A 22,888-nucleotide genomic window follows, 5' to 3' on the forward strand; every position below is an offset into this window, starting at 1 on the left:
CTGGAGCATCTCCCGTCCTCTTTCTGCACTGCCCTCAGTGTCTGCAGGGCTACCGCTTTCACGATTCTCACTCCTCTCTCCCAGCTGTTGTTGGGCAGCAGTTCTTCCCTTCCTTAGATTACTCTCCAGAGCACATCCAGTGATACTCACAGCTCAGCTCTGCCCAGCAATAGTCCCTTTTGGAGCTGGCTTTGCACTGACATAGGGCAGCTGCTGGACTCTGTGTACATAGGTAACCCCTGCAGCCTTCCGCTACCAAAACTTTTCTATCTGAACCCAATACACCAGTTTAGACCACTGATGCATACTGACAGCCAACATTTGCAGAAGTTGAAGTAAAATATGTATTCTTTTTAAGATTTGACCATGTGAACAGATCACAACCAAAATAATCTGTCCACATTTCTGCATTATGTAGCAAATGTGCTGTACTACTGCAATAACACTGTCAGACCTTCTGCTTTGTTTAAATGACAAAATGCTGAAAACAACTATTCAAAAGCCTGTCCTCTTAGCATCAAGAAACACCGCAAACACTTACAGCAAAAAAGAACTTAAGTTGACAAAGTTTCTGATATATTGGACATGCATGTTTATGCATTGCAAACTAAATTGTTCAAGCAAGCACAAAAAGTAAAAAAAAAACAACAACAGAGCAAGTAGAAAGTAAAAACAATTTAATTTGGTTTTCCTAATACTCACACAACATTCTGTCCAATAAATATGAAGAAAGGGAAAAGTCAAAAGGGCCTTATTCCCCTCTTTGGGTAGTAGCTCCTCTTTAAACTGAACAAAGTTTGATTCTAGATGAATCATCTTTGGAGCACGGCCATAAGACCTGAAAAATTCAGAAACTGAGATTAGCAAATGAGACATTTGTAGCAGAACTCAAAAATGAAAATGGATTTTTTTTGAAGAGGAATAAACTGAAATGCTCTGGTATTGGAAACTCAAAAACTATGCTTACTGTAGTTTATTATATAAAGTTACTATAAAATATGGAATCACTTGAAGTGCTACAGATGTTCCTTTTTGCAAAAGCAGCAGCTAGAAGCTGTTCAGCTTTCATTAAAAGGTTTTCTATATCTTCAAGACAACTAAAAGTTGGAAATTCCAAATAAGAAAAATCCCAAAATATTTTCCTCTACCAGAACACAGTGGGCCATACCAAGCATTCCACAGTTAAGTTTCATTGAAAATTCCACCTATATTCTCATGAAAAAGAGCAGTATTTCACTTTCGAAACATAGAAAGCGCATCAAGGCACATACCAAAACAAAATAACAACAAAAAAGAAACGCAGCAGTACTATTATTTTTCCTTCAGGTAAAGTTCAATGCAGCTGAAGTGCAGAAGTGAGCATTCTAAGTATTTACCTTGACTAATTAAGGCAGTTGCCATATCTGACTCACTCTGTGACCAAAAGTTCCCACAGCACAATGGCACACTTTACCATCTAGTAACAGAGACTCATAGATTCATTAAGGTTGGAAAAGACCTCTAAGATCACATGGTCCAACCATTCACCTACTACCAATACTGCCTGCTAACCATGTCCTTCAGTGACACATCCATACTGAAAAAGTACTACAGTTTGAAAACCAAACGCAAATTTACCTTCTCCATTCCATGGGTTCTCTTGGAAGCTGCTGAGAAAGTGTAGGATACAGGGAAGTAAATAAATTCTGATCTCCAGCACCTAAACATGAAATATAAAGATTTATCAACACATGCAAATTACAAAAAATACATATTAATAGGCTATGCTTCAGTTAGCTTAAATAAAAAAGTTGCGTTTTTAACTGCTGTGTGGACAATGGATTCCAGCACAACCTAATGCAACACTTCAACAAAGCACATAATACATATGATCTTATAGCTCCCTATTATGGTCCTCCACATTGCTCCTGCTTGTACAAAGCAGCCTACTGCCACCTTCAGAAAGACCAGGAGCTGGGTGCCCACCCTGGAGCTGGCCCTGCAAAGTCCCCAGGCCTGAGGTTATATCTGCATCACTTTAACAACTGCATTAAATGCTAACATCACTGGAGCAGCTGCTTATGTACAAGGAAGACTAAAACACCGAGTCCACCATACAAGACAATAAACTATCAGCAACCCAACAAATGTAAGTTTCATAATTCTGTTAATTTCCTTCAAGTCTAGGAATGATACAAGGAGGAAACAGGATTAAAGATGAGTTCTCTCAACTTCTGAGGCCTGCCAGGATTTTTGAGCAGAGATGCTGAACTCTGGAAAAAGGTACTTTGTAAGACATGCTTGAAACCAAACTGAGCAGTCAACCATATTAGACAAGGTATAATGCCTCAGTAGTCCATTATGATTAAAGAGAAAATACTGCATGTACTTCTGGCAAACACATACAAATGAGTAAGGTATAAGTAAGTAGTATTTGATTGGAGTTCTAATACCTACTTTGATACACAAGTCCTCCAATGTTGGGAGAAGGAGCTGGCCCATACTAGCTGTGGTATCATCTATTCTATCTCTCATCTGAATGTTGCCCTGAAATCAGCCCAGCTATTGGCCTCTTCTCTGTAGTTTCTCTTCTCTTCTGCTCCCTATGGCTTTATCTTTGAATGGCTGCATTCGCCTCTATCTGAGATTGCAAATTGATTTATTTTAAAAATCCTTTTTCCTTCCTCCAGGAGCCCCATATTCTCCATTCTCCTTCCCCCACACTCTTCCCAGGATCTGTGGAGCTGAAGAGTTAAGTTTTCTAGTTACCATGGTAAACAGGCATACAGCAAGTCAGCTGTTTCCCGGCAGTTTTCCACTTGTTTCCTTTTTATAATCACTTGCTGCTGTAGAGCCCAACCTGAACAAAGGATCTTCTTACCTTCCTGTGGAACAGAGAACTAAGGGAATGGCTTAGGATGGAAGGGACCCCAAATATTATCAAGTTCCAACAACCCTGCCATAGGCAACCTCCAGATCTGGTACTAGATCAGGTTGCCCAGGGCTCCATCCAACCAGGTCTTGAAATACCTACAGGGATGTAGCATCCACAGCCTCTCTGGGCAGCCTGTGCCAGCACCTCACCTCCCTCTTTGTAAAGAACTTCCTCTTGACATCTAATGTAAACCTTTCCTTCTTGAGCTTAAAACCATTCTCCCTTGTAACATCACTGTCCATTCTTGTAAAAAGTTAACTTCCCTCCTTTCTATAATCCCCTTTTAAATACTGGAAGGCCACAATGGGGTCTCCTCACAGCCTTCCCCAGGCTGAGCAAACCCAGCTCCCTCAGCCTGTCTTCGTAGAGGAAGCTCCAACCCTCTGAGCATCTTTGAGGCCCTCCTCTGGTTGGGAATCTTTTTACAGTCCACCCATCCTTTCCTAATTTTCTCATTTAATATACCACTTTGATTATTGGTCATTACCATATTGCAATCATCACATACTAAACAAATAAGTATGATTAAACACCAGAATAAGCAAACCCAGGTGCTCTAACATCTGACCAAAACAGCTGTTCTTCAGTGATACCGTTTCCTAGAATTGCTTAAAAATAAACAAATAGCCACTCTATGATTACTGCTTTAGCATGAAGTCTCCAGAAAGTTACTGAACAAGCACTTCACTTGACTCCACACTTCCTCCAGCTCTGTCTGAATTAAGTGTAGCACACCAAATCTTTAATTTAATAGCATAAACAAATTCTGAAATGAATATCAAAACAAGTGGTGGCTATACTGCTTAATGCTATCTCATACCAAGCTACAACATCTCCATAAGATGGGTTGTAAAAAAACGTTTATTGATTTGCAACTCATTACTGCCCATAGAAAGTGAAATATGGCTCAGTGATTTAGCAACAGCATGCTGACCACATCAAAGTGATATCCTGGGAAGCTTGGAGCCTGACACAAAGAAAGGAGAACTACAGATTTTGCCTCTGGAGCACAGCAAAGTGCTCTTTCTGTACTGCACCTAAAAATCCAATTTGTATCCCAGAATGTCTGAGAATGCAACATCTTGTGGAAAATGATTATTTCCATAATACAGAAAAGGTACTAAATGGCAATATGTATTTAAGTGCCCTTCTATTACAGAAAACCACATCATATTATCAGCTGAAAGAAGATTACATTAATTTTAAAACTAATTTGTTTTAATTAGCTTTTCCTCCTGCATTAGATTTGATGGAAGATAAAATACATCTAAGAACGTATTTGTGATCCATGCAAGACTATCCTCAATGATCAGAGGAAAAAGGAGAACAGACCTCCAATGCAAACTACATCAGCTTAATCTTTTAAACATGGACCAAACACAGCCACTGAGTATTACAAACACCCGAAGGACTGCAGCATTTCAGCTTCTGATCAACTAGACCCTATATCTACTGTCATCAGTAAGTTTGAGCCATTTCATCAAACACTGAAAATGAAGTTACCAGCAGGCAGCACTAGCACAGAACTGACCCATGATGAACATCAGATAAGTTGTGTATGCCCTCTCCCTGGAAGCACTCAAGGCCAGGCTGGATGGGGCTGTGAGCTACCTGGTCTAGAGGGAGGTGTCCCTGCCTATAGCACAAGGGTGGAACTAGATGGTCTTAAAGGTCCCTTCCAACTCAAACCATTCTATGACTCTGAGTCGATAGTACAAACTAGGGAAGGACCATAAGATTGACGAGATGCAGGTCAATTTGTGAACTGCCTGCTTCTGGACTGCTGGAGTGGAAGTGGAGAACATCACAATAAGCAGACAGTAAGAGCATCACCTTCCTCAGTAACAGAACAAAAATTCCTGTAAGATCAGGATTGTTTGGGAGAGTTGTTGTGCAAGATCCCCAAGACTCAAGAGGCAGGAAATACTGTATAACTATCACTCTGTTCTGTATGCCTCCCTGAAGAATTAGCAGTTGCCGCGTGCATGATCTACTTCCTAAAATATTTAAAAAACAAGACAAAAAATGAACAAACAAAAAATCCCCACACATGAATTTTCCCTTGCAGCTATCTGAATCTTTAATGAAACATTCCAAGAACACAAGTACCCCTGGAACTCCAATTTACAGCAAACTCCAAAGTCCAGGGTGGGGGGTGAGAATAAAAAAGATTTTTAAAAGTCTGAGAATGGCTTCAAATATGTTCTTTTCTTAAACAAATAAACACACACACACACAACAAATACAAACAACACGGATGGATGCTGAAGTAACATTTTATCGTAGCAAGTTCATCTCAGTGGACGGGTCTCAACACTAAGCTTTTACTCAAAGCACTGCCAGTAGTAGAGCCAAAGTGTAAAGGATGACCAGACACAGCTGAAAAGGAGAAAGATGGATGTGTGTAAATGGGAAATAAAACTAATTCAGGAATCTTATCACAAGTAAAACCCAACAGCCTTTTAGAGAAAGACTTTCTTCTTCTAAAGTATTGACAGAATTATGACCTAAATATCCAATACAGACAATAACTAGGAAATAACATCCCTCATCACTTAAAACAACCAGAAGAGTTCATCTTCAGTTCTACTACAGTCTTTAAGTATAATTAATAAGTAGATTCTATAAATAAAGAAATCAAAATAGATTTAAAAGATTTACATAGTTACCATAAGCCTAGATCAAACTCTGAGTCAGAATGGGTAATTTAAAATTATTTTTATGACCAACAACCACTTGACACCCACTAAATTGATAAACAAAGCATTCACGTGGCCAGGTCAAGCAAAAGAGAAACAGAACTTACTAAAATGAGTCTTGATGTAAACATGGCTGTAAACCTCATCACATAACTGCATAACAGAATGTATCACTCTGTTGTTCAGGGATAGGTAATATCCCTACAGAAGAGTTCATAAGCATAAACCCAAACCTGTGGAAAAATTTCAAGGGTGATGTTAGCCATAAACTGGAAGGGACAGCCAACAGCAAAATACCCTTTATTTAGGTGATAATGTAATGCTAAGGTGGCTGAGCACTCTCGAAAATACAGCTCCAGAGACCACATGAAGGTTCAAGCTACTCATCAAAATTTTATGCTGTTGGTTCCAAGTTTTTGATTTCTCCATGCCTTCCTCCTTAGTTTACTCCCTGGTACTTTGGTACATCAAGTTCAGGATTCCCAAGAGGAACACACACTCTTTTGTGACAGCTGTTTGACACAGGAGAACTATAAAAACATTTTGAGACCTATCTTAAACTCACCAAAATCTTCAAGAACGTTTTTCTTTCCCTAACACATTCCAAACTTTCTAGATGCTTGTCAGTGCACTATCTGAACATTCCCAAATCAGTACTTCCTTCTGAATGAAATCACTACAACTCATTAACTAACAACAAGGGTAGTGTTACGAAATAAAAATAAAAATACATACACACACTTCTGAAGTCAGATGACTAAAGCAGACAAATATTTTTCTTTTATTTCAGTGAAAATCTCCGTCAAGTGAGACAAAGGCTCTAAATACCTCAAAAGGAGCTCAGTGCCAGGACTACACTTAAGTGGATTTTGTTTAGCTTTTTTATTCTCAAACATTGTTCAACACTAAACCTTCTGATCTCATTTATTATTAAATTGGTAAAAAGTCGGGCTATTATCTATTTTTTTCATAATTCACTAGCCTGTTACAATCACATCCAACTAAAGTTTTGGAAGGTTCTGCCAGCTGTTTGTTTGGGGGCTTTGTTATTCTCCTTTTTTTAGAAAGGTCTTCCAGCTTCCCAACCTGGATTCACTTTCAAAAGAGGGCGAAAGCTAAAATACAAGACGCCTTAATTGCTATATAAAAACTATACCTAATTCACTAGTAACCTGTAGAAGGTATTTCTTTTAGTGTTTTTCCATCTTAATGCTGCACCACTGTGTTTATAAAATAGGAGTTAGCACTAACAAGAATATAATGCCTCTTCTCACGACAAAGGTAATCAGACGTAAGTACAGAATAATATTGGAGCACCTCCTCAACAGTAATGCCTTACAGTGCAGACAGCAGGCCTGTTTGCAGACAGAACACACTTCTGCAGGATGCAGTTGTTTAAAGAGTCTCACTAACAGCAAATTACTAATCAACTGGGCTACACTCCCCTTCTTGTTTGGCACGTTTTAAAACCTCTGCCTATTAGTAACATAAGACCATTGGAATCAAGCTCTTTCAATCCCATGATATTACCCTTAACCACAGGTACTCATTCTTACTCAAAAAAAGATTTAAAACTCTCCCCAGATCCCCTTTGCTTTAATTAGTCTTTTCTGTTGATGCTGTTCTCGTAGGTATTTGCAGATATTTTCCATTCTCAGGCCCATGATGATCTTGCTTTTGTTGTATCACAGCACATTCTGAACAAAAAGCAGATGAAAGTGATGCAACCTATTCTCCCCAAAGAGATGGAAAGTTCTTCCTACTACAAGCAATGACAGTGAGAACAAACTATACACACCATTTTTTTATATATAAATATATAAAACTGTTATATATATCAGATGCTACACACTGATGAGAAATATTCAACAACTGCTTGACAGTAATTGCAAAATAGCTTGGCAGAAAAGCTCTGAGAAAACTATTACATTACTTCATTTATCAAGATGGTCTACAAGCCTTCAACTCCTCTTTATGTGGATAATGACAGAAAATAACTGAAGTGTAAACCAGCTACATAAGGACAAGATCTTTAATCAGAACACTGATTTGAATGAACACGATATTACTGTTCCAAAGACTTTCTCAAATTAAATTTAAAATAGACCCAGGAAATGCAAGCAACATTGTTCAGGTTTGCTAAGAAAGCAATCTACTTTGCTTAAAGATTATGCCAAGTCAGCACTGCAAGGAAGATACCGAAGTCCAAGATGTCTGAGGCTCAACCTGCCTCTTCAAATAAAAAACAATTAACAATGCTAAAAATAGTATTTCTGCAGCAGTGAGAAAGCTAGAAGCTGACTGGTGAAAGCTTGCAATGCAATGTACCACAGTGAGAATATCCACAGCTGGATATGTGAAAGTCCCCACTGGGTTTAAGACTGGCAGTACAAAAGTGTGCTTCAAACTATTCTAGAAAGAAGTCATCACAGCACTCAGCCCTAACTAAGAAGAATGACTTCATACTACATGGGATACTGCCACTCTTACAAAATATGGTTATCTGCTTGCCTAAAGAAACTCTCTTCAGAGTTGTTCATTAAATGAAAAGAGTAGTGTTAAAAACTGCTTTTGCTATAGAACCAATTATACAAGCCACATAGGAGCTGCCATTTTTATCCTGTAGGCCAAAGCGTACATACCCAGAGTGCTACATTCTGGATTGTAGCAATCTGGCAAATAATTACTTCTACAGCAGAGACAAACTTAAGAGATTAGGACACACAACTCCATCAACTCTTTCTTCTACAGAAGCATTCCCTTGAAAATATGCTCAAATTTATTTCAAGTAAGTAAAAGCATTTGTTTGCAAAACACCACTGTATGTAACAGCATTATGAAAACAAGTTTCATTTCAAAAGAAACAAACTTTTCAGCTCTCAGTTACCAAAAATAAACTTTGAAAGTCAACAGCAGCATTTCACAGTACAAATGTTTGCCTGACAAGGATTAATGTAAATCTTGTCACAATGGGAAATAAATAAATAGGTTCTGAGATGCAACCTCACTTAATCTTCACATAGTCAAAACCCAGACACGGAATCACTGAATCAAAGGAGTTGCAAGGGACCTGTGGAGATCACCAAGTCCTCTGCTAATGCACGTCCCCTACAGTAGGTCATGTGGGACAGCATCCAGAAAGGTCTTGAATAGTCTCCAGAGGAGGAGACTCCATCAACCTCATGTACACACGCTGGCCAGGACATTTACCCCAGACAACTTTAAGTGCCTGAAATCAGGACAACAAAACAGAAGACAGGTTGTAGTAATTGAACAGCTTCTAATACTGCAGTTTTGAATGTACTTTCCAAAAAATAAAAACAACCCAATACAAAGCCAACAACTTTTCCTAAAAGACCAAGCCTCATTTGCTCATGGATGGTCAGAAAAGCTTTCACTTGCAATAGTCATTTTTGTTGAATGCATTTGTTTGAAGTTCTATCACCTCCAAATCCACTTTTCTGGGCAGAGAAGAAAGGAAAGTTGCTAAAACAAAACATGTTCCCACCACCAAAAATAAATGTTTCTTTAAAAATGATAGCAAATCACTCCTCTGACATACACCAGAGAGGTCATTTCTGAACACTTCTGCTCAATTAGCTTTATTTTTTTAATTCAGTTTTCTCAATCAATTCCAATTCACGTCATAAAAGTTTTGTTGCCATACTGCTGCCATGGTTGCTTACAGCTCCCGAAATGACTCCTGTAGTCAAGCAGCAAGCCACACAACATAAATGTTGTGCATCATTTGTATCTCATTTATAGATATGCTGCCATCATACTGTATAGCAATGAGTCTAAAACATTTTGCAAACACAAAATACATTTGCCATGTGAAATAATTAATTTTTAAAAACAGGTACCTGGGCATGACTGAAACCCAATTAATCTTATTGTTTGTGATTTTGAAGATTTCCTTGTGCTAAGAGGCCAGACAGAGGTGCTGTGTGTACTTCAACAAACTGAAACGTGCTTCACAGTTCAGTCATACAGGAACAGTTAGGACTGATATGCACCTCATCTCCTCTCCCTCTTACATGCACACTCCTAGTTCTGGATACAATGTAAAATCATCAAATCTAAAGACCACTCCACCTCAGCCTGAACAGTTACTGTGACACCAATGGGGACCACAGAACCACATGGGCTGGAAGGGACCTTTGGAGACTGAGTATAACAGCCCTGCAAAAGCAGAATCCCTACAGTAGACTGCACAGTCAGCAGTATCCTTCACGTGTTTCTAGTATGTATATTTTTTTGTCTTTAGACCTGAAACGGATTTTGAAGGCGTCTTGAAGTAGGTGAGGATAGAATATTCAGTAAAGATATTCACCTAAAGTAAAGCTCCTGACTTCAGTCTAGGAGCTACATCCAAAATTAACCAAAAAGTTTAAGAAAAGCACTTTCATAAAAAAGTCTGGAGAAAATAATATATTTATGCACACAACTCTGTAATTATGTGGTTAGGAAATTACACGTGGGTATCAACATCAGCCTAAGAAATCATTAGTCAGGAAGGAGATTCTGACTCTGTACTAAGACAGCACACAAATGTGGAACAGTTTTTATTCTGCAAGCATATAAAGCATTACCACGGCTTTTTTGATAAAGTGCAAACAGTCGCATGAGGAGTGGCTGAGGCCCCTGGGTGTGCTGAGCACAGAGCAGAGGAGCTGAGGGGAGGCCTGATGGCGGCTGCAGCTCTCCCAGGGAGCGGAGGGGCAGCGCTGAGCTCTGCTCTGTGTGACAGCGACAGGGCCCGAGGGAACGGCATGGAGCTGTGTCAGGGGAGGGGCGGCTGGGGGTTAGGGACAGTGCTGCACCACAGCGCGGTGGGCATGGCACAGGATGCACAGGGCAGGGGGCATGGCCCCGAGTGCTGGAGTTCAAAGAGCATCTGGACAATGCTCTCAGACATAGGGTTCGGTTTTGGAGTGGCCCCACGTGCAGCCTGGAACTAGACTTGATGGTGCTTACAGGTCCCTTCCAATTGGGAACATTATTTGAGTCTAACTCTGACGTTCCTGACACCTGCAGGAGGAGCTCCTATTTTCCACCAGGGCCAGCGTCCACACGTCGTGATTTACACCTGAGGGAACTAATCCACAACTCGAACCACAGGACATGGCTCGTTAAGCACACTGTCTGCCTTTCAGAGACGAAGCTAAAGCACAAGGATTAAATTATAGCGTCAGCGGGATGCCATCAGCAGCGACCCTTCCCCACCACACAGACACGCCTTCCCCCTTACCCTCAGCAGGACTACACCGAGAAGTTCGGGGCGTAAGTTTTATTGCCACGTTTGCACCCTGAGCACCTGCGATCCCGCGAGCCACGTTCCCTACTCACCACCATCCCGCAGCGCACCCAAGGGACGCGGGGCCACGAGGAGGGGCGGCCGCCAACCCGCTCCCCACTGCCATTTTCCGCACACAAAGCTGCGGGGCGTCCCCGCCGGGAGACCGCCGCCCCTCCGCCCTCCCCGCCCCGCAGGGCCGCACTCACAGGTGACGATGGGCTTGTTCTCCATGGTGTAGATCACCGGCGGCTTCTCCCCGCCCTCCTCCTCGCCGGCCGCCGCCGCGGCGGGGTCCATGAGCGGGCGGGGTCCTCAGCCCCGGCTCCCCCGCCCGCCCGGCGCCATGGAAACGTCTCGCCGCCGCCGGGCCTGCTCGCAGCCCCCGCTCCGCTCCGCGCCGCTCCGCAGGGGAAGGCGTGCGGGCTCATCCGCTTCCTGGATCACCGGCGGAGCATTACCGCTTCCGGGGAGCGCCGCGAACGGCCGCCGAGGGGGCGACGCCGTCCGGGCCGGGCGCGGCTGCCGACGGGCGGAGGGAAAGGGGAGCGGGGCCGGGCGGCGGGGAGGGGCGGTGCGCCTGCGCGGGGCCGGGCGGGCGCTGAGGGGAGCCGGGTCGGGGCTGGACGCTGCGGGGCGTCGGTGTGAGGGCTCGGGAGCTGCCATGGAGGCCGCCTGCTCTAGGTGAGGCGTCAGGGGGAGCTTTTTTTTACCTGAGAGGGCGGGGAGGCGCTGGCACAGCTGCCCAGAGAAGCTGTGGTGCCCCATCCCTGGAAGCGCTCAAGGCCAGGTTGGATGGGAACCAGGGCAGCGTGAGCTGGTGGGGGAAGCCCTGCCCACGGCATAGGTTGGGACTAGATAATCTTTAAGGTCCTTTCCAGCCCAAAGCATCCTCGGCTCTGTAATAACCACAGTGTTCTGAAGCACGTACTAGTGCTGAAGAGCCTAAACCATTCCCACAGCGGTTAGAGGCACTCGTGCTCCTGCACCATCTTTTCAGTCACCTCAGGCACGGCTGGCGGTTCTGTTCTGCCTGGTTCTGCAGGCCATCTGGAAGATGGCTTTACAGGTTGCAGTAAGGCAACAAATGGCTGGTTTATAACAGCCTGAAGAAAGGTGGCTTGTTGCAGAATGTGAGGCCAGCAGGATGATTGCAGGGAACAGTGTGTGTGGCAATGGCCAGCATGCACAGGGAGATGAGTGATGTATAAGACTAAAGCTAGTACACACATAGGTACATCTTGGTTTCAGAGCCCTGAATAGCAGCTGAAGCGTACTGGCAAATATGGCCCCTAAAGCATAAGGATTTATAATCTAATTATTTTAATTCATTGATATAATACAGTATTGCCCCCTTTTTTTTTTATCCCCACAGGGTCATAGGGTTTGAAAGGGACCTGGCAGCTCCCTAGCCCAGGTTGCACAGGTAGGCGTCCAGGTGGGTCTGGAACATCTCTAGAGAAGGAGACTCCACCACCTCTCTGTGCAGCCTGTTTAAGTTTGTTTGTTTAACTGCAGCCACTGTTCACCCCAGAAACATGCAATTTCTTCAACTTAGACGTAATTCCCTAAACTTAGAGGATATAGACTTGACTATCTTCAACAGAAGTAATTAGAATATAGAACATAGTATAAAGTTGTTTACCATAAAGGGTAAAAAAAAATGAAGAACACTCCATACACGTATAAATCTGAATAAACCTAAGGTAGGGCTAAAAATATCTATTACTCGTAACTGTTTATTGCAGTGACACTATGCTAAGGTGCTTTGGGTATCTATTTACAGAAGTCATTGTGTTAAAAGAAAAATCTAAACAATTAGTTAACTGTTTCCTTGGCTCATCGTGTTCTTTTAAAAATAATTACAGTGTCTATGTAACATGTTTTGCCCCATACAGCAGGTGAATATTTAGTTTTCTCTCTCATACACTGTGTTGTTCTGAGGATCGGTGATCATTTCCAATTCTTTGAACATTTTAATCAGCATTCACTCAAAACTTCTTTGACTTTTTGTTTCCTTGGCACACTCAAATACAAAATATTTTACAAAGCCAAAACTGCCTGATCTGTATGTTTAGGTGAGCAGCTGAATGTAAACACTTTATAACTCCATTTCATTGGTAGACCTATGAAAGTCAAATACCACATCACTGCAACTCAGCCATTTTAAAAATGACAGCATTTATATATTAGAGATACTGTGAACAGATAAGTGTACAACACATACATTATTTTAGTGAAACAAAAAAAAAAAAAAAACAGTTAAATGCATGCATAGAAAACTATGAATTCCTTCCAGTCATCTCCAACATAATTTATTGCATACATTCATCAAATTGGCTATCCTGCACAGACCTAACCAACACAGGTATGAAAATAGGCTAATGTAGGTTAAATATGTATGAATCTCTTCCAGCAAATCTCTCTTAGCGTACAGTGCTTGTCCCCTTTTCTCAGAGATTAGAGCTAAGGTCAGTAGTTCAGTGGGATTAAGGTTTTAGTCAGCACAGAATTTCAATCCCTTTGGATTTTGTAGTCACAGCATAGGTGCTTCCATTAAACTAAAACAACGGCCCTAGCCATTTTTTTCAGACCTAAAACTTTCTAAGAGCAGAGTCATACCTGCCCTTTAAAGAATGAATTCTAATGAATTGAATTATTTCAAGAGATAAGGAGCTCAACTTGGGGCAGTTTGCAGCCACCTGCTACTTGTGCTTTTCCTAAGCATCAGCATTATCATTTTTATTACAGCAATGAGCTCAGTGCCCAAGTAGGTCACCACTGTGATGGATCTGGACTGTGAGGTGCATTGTAATGGAATAGCTTAATCTAGGAGACATCTATATGAGTGAATAAATAGGCTCCATATGTGCTACCTGTCCAAGGAGAGACATCTGGTTCCTGCACCTTTTACTGAAGGGTCTGGTTTCCTCACATAAGCAGCTGTGTTGTGAACAGGAATGCTCTGTCAGCTCTCTTAGATGGATGTTTGTGGGAACAGGGCTCTGGGTACATGAGAGCCTGCTAGCAGTAAGAAAACCTTGGAAAAGAAAAGGAACTCCGAAAACAGGGGACACAAACTCACTTTTCACTTGGAAATGCAGGATATGCTCTTCCTGCTAACGTTTTAACTGCACATCAAGCATTAACAGTTTTATCAGTAGCAATAGCTGATTGTTTATTCTTCCTAATTCCACATTGTATATCTACACTGATCTTTCAGCCAGTTCACTTGTAACTGATTTCACTTCTCTCTGCAGTAGCATCAAACAATTTAAAGTTGTCTCCATAAAAATTTTATATGGCTGTAATTGCTGCTGTTCTGTTAACATTTGCTGTTACTGATGAGTCAAAGACTTATGCACCCAGCATTCACAGCCATCAGGCAGTCCCACCAGTATAACATGATTCATGATGCTATATGGCTGATTTCTAGTCAGATGTGTTTTGGGTCACTCCTATGGCTTTTGGGAACACTTCCCCCAGGAGGAGGAATTAAGTCTGACTTGAAAGGTGAGGACTGTACCAGAGAAAGGAACTGCTTAAGATTTTCTGTACATTATCTGTTGTACAGTGATTAATGTAAACAATTAAAGAGTTAAATTTCTTTGTCCCCTTCTGTCTTGTCCCATATGTTTTAAAGTGCAAACCTACGTGGCACAAGTGTCAAATAAATACAGGAAGTCCTCATATGTAACCCCCACTTTCTGCTCCTGAATTTCCATTTCCTTTTTCTCCCATCAGCTCTTTCTCTTATTTAAGTGACTTCTCTGTAAGGCAGGACAAAAAAATTTCGTTATCTCTGTAAAATCTTTAACACCAAAATAAGATACAGCTTTAGGCCAAGTACAATACCAGAGAGATTAATGAGCTCAATAACTGCAAGAGAAACAGCAGTAGTTTTGTGAGGAACTGGATCCTCTATCTTAGGTCTCCCAAAGGGCTAGAAGGTTAATTAAGCCCTGGCTCATTGTTATAACACTAAATCCTAACATATGATGTCAGTCTTTGAGTCTCTACTGGGACAATTCTTGTTGAAAGTCTTATAAATACTTAAGACACAAGAGGAAAAAAAATAAAGGAAGAAAAGCAGTTATTTTGTATCCCTTATTACTTTATATTCTAATGTAAAGTTGTGGTTTAACCCAGCAGGTAGCTGAGCACCACACAGCTGTTCACTCAAACTCCACTCCCCCAGTGTAATGGGAGAAGGTATCAGGAAAAAAAAAAAACCCACAACACTCTAAAAGTCATTTGTTGAGATAAAAACTATTTACTAAGACAAAAACTAAAGGAAGAGGAAAAAGAGATAATAGTAATGATAATATATTCAGAACAAGTGATGCACAAGCAATTGCTTACCACCTGTTGACCAATGCCCAGCTAGACCCCAAGCAGTGGCAGGTCACCCAGCCAACTCCCCACTGTTTTTCAAGTTTTCTTTCCACATGATGTCATATGGTACAGAATAAATATTTGGCCAGGTTAGGTCAGCTGTCATGGTTCCACCCCCTCCTGGTTCCTTGTGCCCCCTCAGCACTCCTTGCTGGCAGGAGGGTACAAGAAACTGAAAAACTGAAATGTCCTTGGCTCCATATGACACTACTCAGCAACAACTAAAACATGAGTGTTATCAACTTTTTTTTTTAGCCATATAGCCAAAACATTGTGTTACACTGTGAAGGAAAAATATCAACTTTATCTCACCTGAAACCAGGAAAAAATTCATAACAGGAGTAAAATCACATTAGATAATCTTCCTGCTGAGTCAGGAGATTACATCAGCTATCCTCTCCAATCTGGGGGGAGCACTCAAAGAAAAGGAGACAAAGAACAGTATTGAGAAAGGGAAATAATTCACAGCTGATGAAGATAAGACAAGAGGAAGTCAAATTTCTTTGCCAGGATGGAGACAAAACAGGATAGTAATTGGATTCCTGTTTTCCAAATTTATCTGAACGTCTGATCACCTTTAAGATCATGAAGGTCCAGGACTACCATGGTAGATCCCAGGATTTGCTAGCAGTAAGCCATAAATATGAAAATTCTTTTGTTCTTTCTAACCCACATATCTAACTACTTGGAAGTGATGAAATGAGAGCAAAGATTTCTCAAGAGAAAGCATATCTTTATTCTCAATATCTACCACAACCTTTCTTTCAGTTTCTTGTGGTGGGTTGACCCTGGCCAACAGCAAAGCACCCAGTCAGCTACTATCTCACAGCTCCATCCACAGCAGGATGGGGGAAGAAAACAAAATGAATAAAATGAAAAATTGTGGATCAAAACAAAGACTGTTTAGTAGGTAAAAGAGACAAGAAATGAAGCAAAGGAATTCACTCACCACCTCCTACTGGCGGAACAATCCTGAGCCTATCTCAGAGCAGCAAGCACCTTGGCAGCCATCTTCTTTCTCCACCCAAGCTTTCACTGCTGACCACAATCTTGTATGGTATGGAATAGCCCCTTCATTCAGTTTGAGTATGCTTTCCCACCTGTGTCCCCTCCCCAGTCTCTTGCCCACCCCCAGCCTACTCACCACAGGAGACAAGTAAGAAACAGAAGTGGTCTTGATGCTGTACAAATACAGGAGTAATCAAAGCATTAGAGTTTTAGCAACACCGTTTTAGTCATAAATTCAAAACATGGGTAACCCTGCAGCTTGCTATGAAGTCAACTCCATCCCAGCAAGACCCACTTATAGTATCTCAATGGTTCAGGTCATTGTTATGCCACCATTGAATTGCATGGAAGGTCTTGAAGGTATCTCCCCAGAGCTCTTCAGTGTAGGCACAAGAATTAGTACCAGTTAAACTGTGTCCACTATTGTTTCTACAGCAGCCAGTCATTTAACAGTGTTGGACTGGTTTTCCTGGGACTGTAATCCTTTGTGTAGGATTACACCAGTGATATTCATAATAACAATACTTTGGCTTTTACCTATCACTGCTAAAACAAGCTTGTAGGCAAATGCACAGTTCTTGAATTTCCATGTAGTAGGAGGAGATAGCTTATCCATCTGGCACGTACCAAAAAACATCAAAAGCTGTCTCTGGCCTCAAACTGGTTACAGAAGAAACTTCATAGGCAGAATATCCCGAAGTCTAAATTTATCATTATCTGGAAAATAATAACGTAGGAAAAAAAAGGTATTTTGATAGAAAGCTTCCTTCAAGTTGAGCATCCACTTCTACATATCAGAAAAGTTTGAAGAATTTTTTTCCAGTGATCAGGTGAGAACTTTCAGTGAGATGGACTGCAGTTGCTCTTCTAATTCATTCTGTACAGCATTTAGGATTAAAAGACCTACTTATTAAATGTAAATAAGTTGTAGATGAACACTAAAGGAAGTCTGATCTCAAAGAGCTAGTCAAAGAGTCAGACACAGAAGCAAATATCTAGCTCTATGCTGTCATTTCAGCTTGTGGGCAGCTGTCAAAGTGCTGGCAGTATAGCACCTAGTCTGGTGCCTCTTGCTTGTGGCCCATCTGTGAACAGCTCTCTTGCAAACAGACACAAACCCTGTCAACAGACAGCATATTTAGATGTAGTTTTATACAATGCCTACCATTACTACTATAAAAATGAGACAACTGTTTTACAGGGCAAATGCATTTTAAGTCATTCTTCTACACTTGATGTACTTCCATTTCCTTGCCTAGAGTTTGATATCTTACTGAAAACAGTATTTACTGATATATCCATTTGATATTAGCTTAGCAACAGTTTTTTTTCCTATTACTGTTCCACAAGAGAAAAAAATATGCTGGATTCACTCATATTACAAAAGCATTAATCATAAAGTCAATTAAGGATGCTTCCAGCATTAGTTCTTAACTTTTTGTCATCTCAGGATCATAAGCAGTAAAACTCCTCTGCATGCAGTCCAATGGCAATGGCAGCCAAGCCAAGCCTCCTGAAGCAAGGAGAGGGAAACGCTGCCTACCTTGGAAAGGAGGACTAGTAGCATACTATGCTGTAATTATTATAACCTTTCCAATATCAGTCTTATCTTGTGGGACTTTAAAAACAAATAAATGAATCTCTCCTGGCAATGTCTCTTTCTATCTTTCTAGCACTCTGTATGAAAGGACTTTCTCCTCTCCCAAGCAGTCTGCAGTGAATAGCTCTCAAAAATGTAGTCATCAGGAGAACGAAACAAAAAATCAGCATATTTAATCTATCAGAAGCAGTTTCCCTTTACAGGCACAAGGAGAACAGCATTTGTGTTCACAGATAGATGCTGAGGATGTTACTGAGTTGGGCAAATGAACTTGTAAAGAAAAACAAAGTATGTTCAGGGCGACAGTGACAAGTGTCCAACGTTACAAACAATTGCACCTCTCTTGCTGAAACTAGAGGAAAGAGGAGACAGTACACCTTTTGCTCTAAGCTAGTTCTGAAGATCAGAGGAATTCAGCCCACAAACGTTTGCAGTTGAGCCATCATTATAATCACCTCCTTTTCTTCACCTTGCATTTCACTCTTATAGTTTAGAAACTAACTACCAATGCTGTAATGGTCTTACAGCCTCTTGCAGTGCTGTTGAAATCCAAACATTTCAGTCAGCAGCCTTCCTTCACAGTCAGAAATCAAGTCAGCTGCCAGCACAAAGGACCTCAATCCCCACCAACTTTTACAGCTGTGGGCTGATTTCAGAATGTCATTCTTGAGCCCAGGTTGTAAAACACATTTCTATTGCTATCAGGGAAGCACTAGGGCTGATGAGCTGATCTTAAACACGGATATACAAACCATTTGCACCTGTTACTCTTAGCAGCATTTTGTGGATATTATTTCTCTGTATCACTTGCCTCTGAATCTGTTCCCTTAGCAGTTCCCTTTTCATATTATCCAGCCCTGCTAAGCATGAAGTTGTAGCACCTATTGCAAGCTAACATTAGAATTGAAAGCAGCTATCCTAGCCCAAGAAAGAAAATACTTCTATGAGATTTCCTTCTCAACAACCACAGGAGTATGGATAGGAGAGAGTTTTAGGCAAAGATTCAGAACAGACAAATCAAAGGAGAATTTAGACTTTCTCTTGAGACTGTAGGTTTTAGAAGAAAACGTTTTGTCTGTCTGGAAAGTTGAGCTAGGAAGGTGTTAGAAGCAGAGAAGGAAAAGAACTTGAACACTGGCTGTACTTCTGAAAAATTGAAGGCGGCCTTCGGAGATGTTCCCCCATACAACTGGAGTACAGGAGCTTTAGTATTAGCAGCACAACTGCATTGCAACCTGCAACAAAGGCTTCAAGAGGCCACAACTCACTTAACCTGTTTCACAGCCAGAAGACTCCTAGTACATAACTCAAGGTAAATCACTGTTAGTGTGGTTGTGTCAACAGCTGTGGCCCACACCCCCAAAATCCCCTGTCTGTACAAACAGGACAAAAAACAGCCCTTTCCTCCAGCATACATGTATGATTGTGCTTTTTCACCTAACCAACTTATACAAGTAGACATGTACTCATTTCTAAAGTGACTTCTAGATAAGGTACTAAAACACTAATAACGCAAACCTTAACTGAGTAATTACATCTTTGCACAATCCTATCAGTGGTTCTGGGTTTGTACTCATTCATCCTCCCTTCTTAGGATGAGCTTCTAAAAAGCTCAGGTGAAGTTGTTACCAACTAGATAAGAGTTCTAATTTAATTTTCTAGACCATAAATATTTGTCTGTCCATCACACCAGCCTGGGGAGATGCTCACCAAGATCCAAGCTATAATTAAAAAACAACGAGAAAAGGGAGGGAAGGAAGGAATCTTAACGTGAGTTACACCCATTATTTAAATACTCTTCTCTAAATTCATCAAGGGATAGCTCATCTCATAATTAGCACGTCAACAGCTAGCAGTTATTAAATTAAAATGCAGTATTAATTAGAAATCCAATTCCCTTACAAGCTTACCCTAGACAGGCCCTCCCTGGATGGCAAACTGAAAGTATTACCACAGTTCTGAAATCTGAACAAGAGGCTCAGAAAGCTATCAGAATAAGCCTAGGAGTGGATACAGGTAAGACTCCACCTCGAAGTCCTAATTTTTTTTGTTCTGCAGTTACATGAGGAAGATAAACAGCATCCTTAGGTGAAGTTTGGATGGATGGAGGGAAGATAGCTTTTGTGTATACACTGAAATCTAATTCTGAAGATGGCAAAAGTGCTTGCTTTGGGAGCACTTGCCAAGGAAAATAAGGTCCCAAATCAGTAACAAACAAAAACCAAGCAGAGAGAGACAGTCACATTCTTGGATTTAATTTGTGGAAATACTTCAAATGAGATCATCATTCAGATTTCAGAAGTGTACTAGGCTTTTTATTTTTACATCCCATGATCTCAAATGTGAACCCCTTCCCTGGTCCTATACATTTCCCACCTGGTAAAGAGCTTCAGTGCATTGCAAAACAGGTACAAAACTGCTTGGTTTCAGCTATGCTACATTAAATTCTGTTCTGGTCTTATAAGTTGTTCATTTCCCAAATGAGAGCTGTGCAGAACCTGTGCTCCCTTTATCTCCTTGTGGTAGCCCTGTGCTTGTCTTGACCCCCTGCTAACAGGGTAGTAACTTCTCAGAGAGAACATGAACACTACCTCTTTCTCTGTCCCCAAAAAGCAGTGTTTAGTTTAACCTCTAGCTGGATTGGAAAAGTGAAATAAAGAAGTTTTGCAGTACAGCCCAGAGGCTGTGTAGATCTTTGGTATTTGTAACACAATAGAAAGCACAGCAATGACAGCAGAGCAGCAAGGTCCTAAGCTGCAGAAAAGTGATGATTTGCTCAAACATAACAGCTATAGGCACAGAAATATACAAAAAAAAAAGCTCCTAACCTTCAGAAAGCCTCAGGTACACAGAGATCTCAGGCAAAAAAAAAAATCCCCTTGTCTCCCCCCACCAACCCTCAAATGGGGACTGGGAAGGGGTGGGTCCTGGCTCCACCCCTTCCAGACACTCAGGTGCAATGTATGTACCTGAGCTCCCCTGGGTTGGCCTTGCCTTCCCACCAGGTGCTCACCATTTCAAAACCTGACTTAGCATCTCAACTACAGGTATTCACAGGTATCTGTTCTGTCAGGAGGTAACTTCTCCTTACACCACTATCAAATGGTAAGATGCTGTATTACCTTTGCTCTTGAATAAAAGGTCTGATGCATTAAAATACCACAGTAGCAGCATCCCTTGGGGGTTAGACTGGGCAGTTGCTACTTATGATTTTAGAGCATATGTGATTTTGCAAAGAAGGTGGATTAAGCAATCAAGTGCACAACAGTACCTTGAGATTGCAAATATATACAGACAACACAAGGTTTTTCTGCTATTGGCTTTTGATTCAGGACTTGACCCTTTTAAACACTGATGCTATTGGTAATAAAGCTACTGAGGTAGCTGTAAAACAGAAGATAACATTGATGAGTGAGAAAGGACAAGGTCTGTCATTGAGTCTTGCTCTGAACTCTTCAGTCCCCCAGAAATAGGGCTGTAAATATTTCCAAGGGCTGATGGTTACATCCAGAATCCACCAGCAGCACCACAAAGAAGCATTCACTACTGTTACCATCCTGTGTTGCAGAGTACTTTGCAGCTGTGCTGAACAACATACTAAAGATGGACAGGCACTGTGAACTTTATGCTAAGTACCAAACTGAAGCTGAGCAAGATGAGGCTTAGAAACCCCCAGGCAACTCAGTTGCTGGTAAATGAAAACAGTTTTCCTCTCATGAGTGAAAGAGTACAATCTTATTATTTAATTTTTTGAAATGTATTCTTCTAAAGTATTATATTTTGTTCTGTTTTAAATCCTGTGTGGAGCAAGTGCTCTTATCACAGGCTACACAAGGTGCTCTACCTTGGAAAGGCTGTGTACCCTTTTGTTGGGGTCTCTTTGTCCAGGGGGGCAGTCAGAGAGGCAAATCTGAGCATACAGACTTGTGGGTGCAGCTTATGAATCCAAGCTAAATCAATCTCTAAGAAGCCCAAGAGATTTAAGCACTTGACTCCCATCAGAATGAGGAGGAAGTCATGTGCCTAATCCTATTAGTGCTTGTGAAACTCCCAGATCAAATATTAGCTCTGGAGGTTGCTTCATTGAGAGATCCCTTAGAGAGCAAGAAAAAACAGTATATTGCTTCAGTGCAATTTGTTCCCCCTAACTATGTTATAGCCTTGAAGTTAACAAGAATAATTTACGTTCCATTATATGCTGTACTTAATTTAGATAGGCCAACTGCCTTCTTGTACGGTTGCCAGCAGGAGAATGCACAGCCTCAGGAAGTTACCAGTATGCAGGTTTGCTATCTTGCTGGGCTCAGGGCGGTGGTGTGATTATTCTCATGGGACACGGACCTACCTTGTCTGAGCAGATTTCTTTCGTCAAATGACAGAGTCACACTCTCCAGTGTATAAGTGCTATCTCATCCACACCTCACAGCTTCAGGGTATTCAAAATCCCTTTCGTGAAAGCATCTTTCAGTGTTTTGAGAAAGCTTTTTCCATCCTTTTGTGAGCAATTAATATTAAGTTCACCAGATTAGAAATATGGGATTTGCCAGGCAGTCATTTATTGTGGCCAGTGTGTCTAGCTCTGAAGCTAACAGCTGGCAGAGACAACAAGCAATGCTTCCCTACCTTCTGTACTGTATAACAAATAGGTCACGCTATTATAATTCCAACGAATGTACTGAAAACCTTCAGTGTCTTTTTAAAGAGTTAAGGGAAATGGAAGGACAAAGAACGTATACCTTTACAGTATCGGACATTTAGAATAAAGCTTTGTAAACAACAGGAGTTACAGGATTACATGCCAGATATTGCACAAGAACAAAGCAGCATAACATGGAACGGGACCTAACAGAAAGGGTTTAGTTCACCTCTTTAACACTGATTGCATTCTCCCCATACCTCGTTTTCCTGCAATTGCTCAAAGTAATGCTGAACAGCCTTACCCACGTGTGCATAAAAATGGCTTAGTATTTTTTACT

At 41.3% G+C, this 22,888-nt stretch overlaps 1 protein-coding gene across 1 annotated transcript in view; it reads right to left on the reverse strand.

Moving 5' to 3' along the window:
• TRAPPC10 (trafficking protein particle complex subunit 10) overlaps positions 1-11,436 on the reverse strand; it is a 37,912-nt gene extending 26,476 nt beyond the window's left edge. Inside the window, exons 1-3 of the mRNA XM_065741617.1 lie at positions 11,119-11,436; positions 1,618-1,699; positions 703-838 (exon numbers count right to left, since the gene is read on the reverse strand). Of these exons, the coding sequence (XP_065597689.1) occupies positions 703-838; positions 1,618-1,699; positions 11,119-11,209 (309 nt within the window). The 5' untranslated portion in view covers positions 11,210-11,436. The remainder of the gene's footprint in view (positions 1-702; positions 839-1,617; positions 1,700-11,118) is intronic.
• Positions 11,437-22,888: the final 11,452 nt, after the last annotated feature.

Source organism: Cyrtonyx montezumae, unplaced genomic scaffold, assembly GCF_038088225.1.
Source record: "Cyrtonyx montezumae isolate F1298 unplaced genomic scaffold, pur_monq_1.0 scaffold_3, whole genome shotgun sequence".
Lineage (NCBI taxonomy): Eukaryota > Metazoa > Chordata > Aves > Galliformes > Odontophoridae > Cyrtonyx > Cyrtonyx montezumae.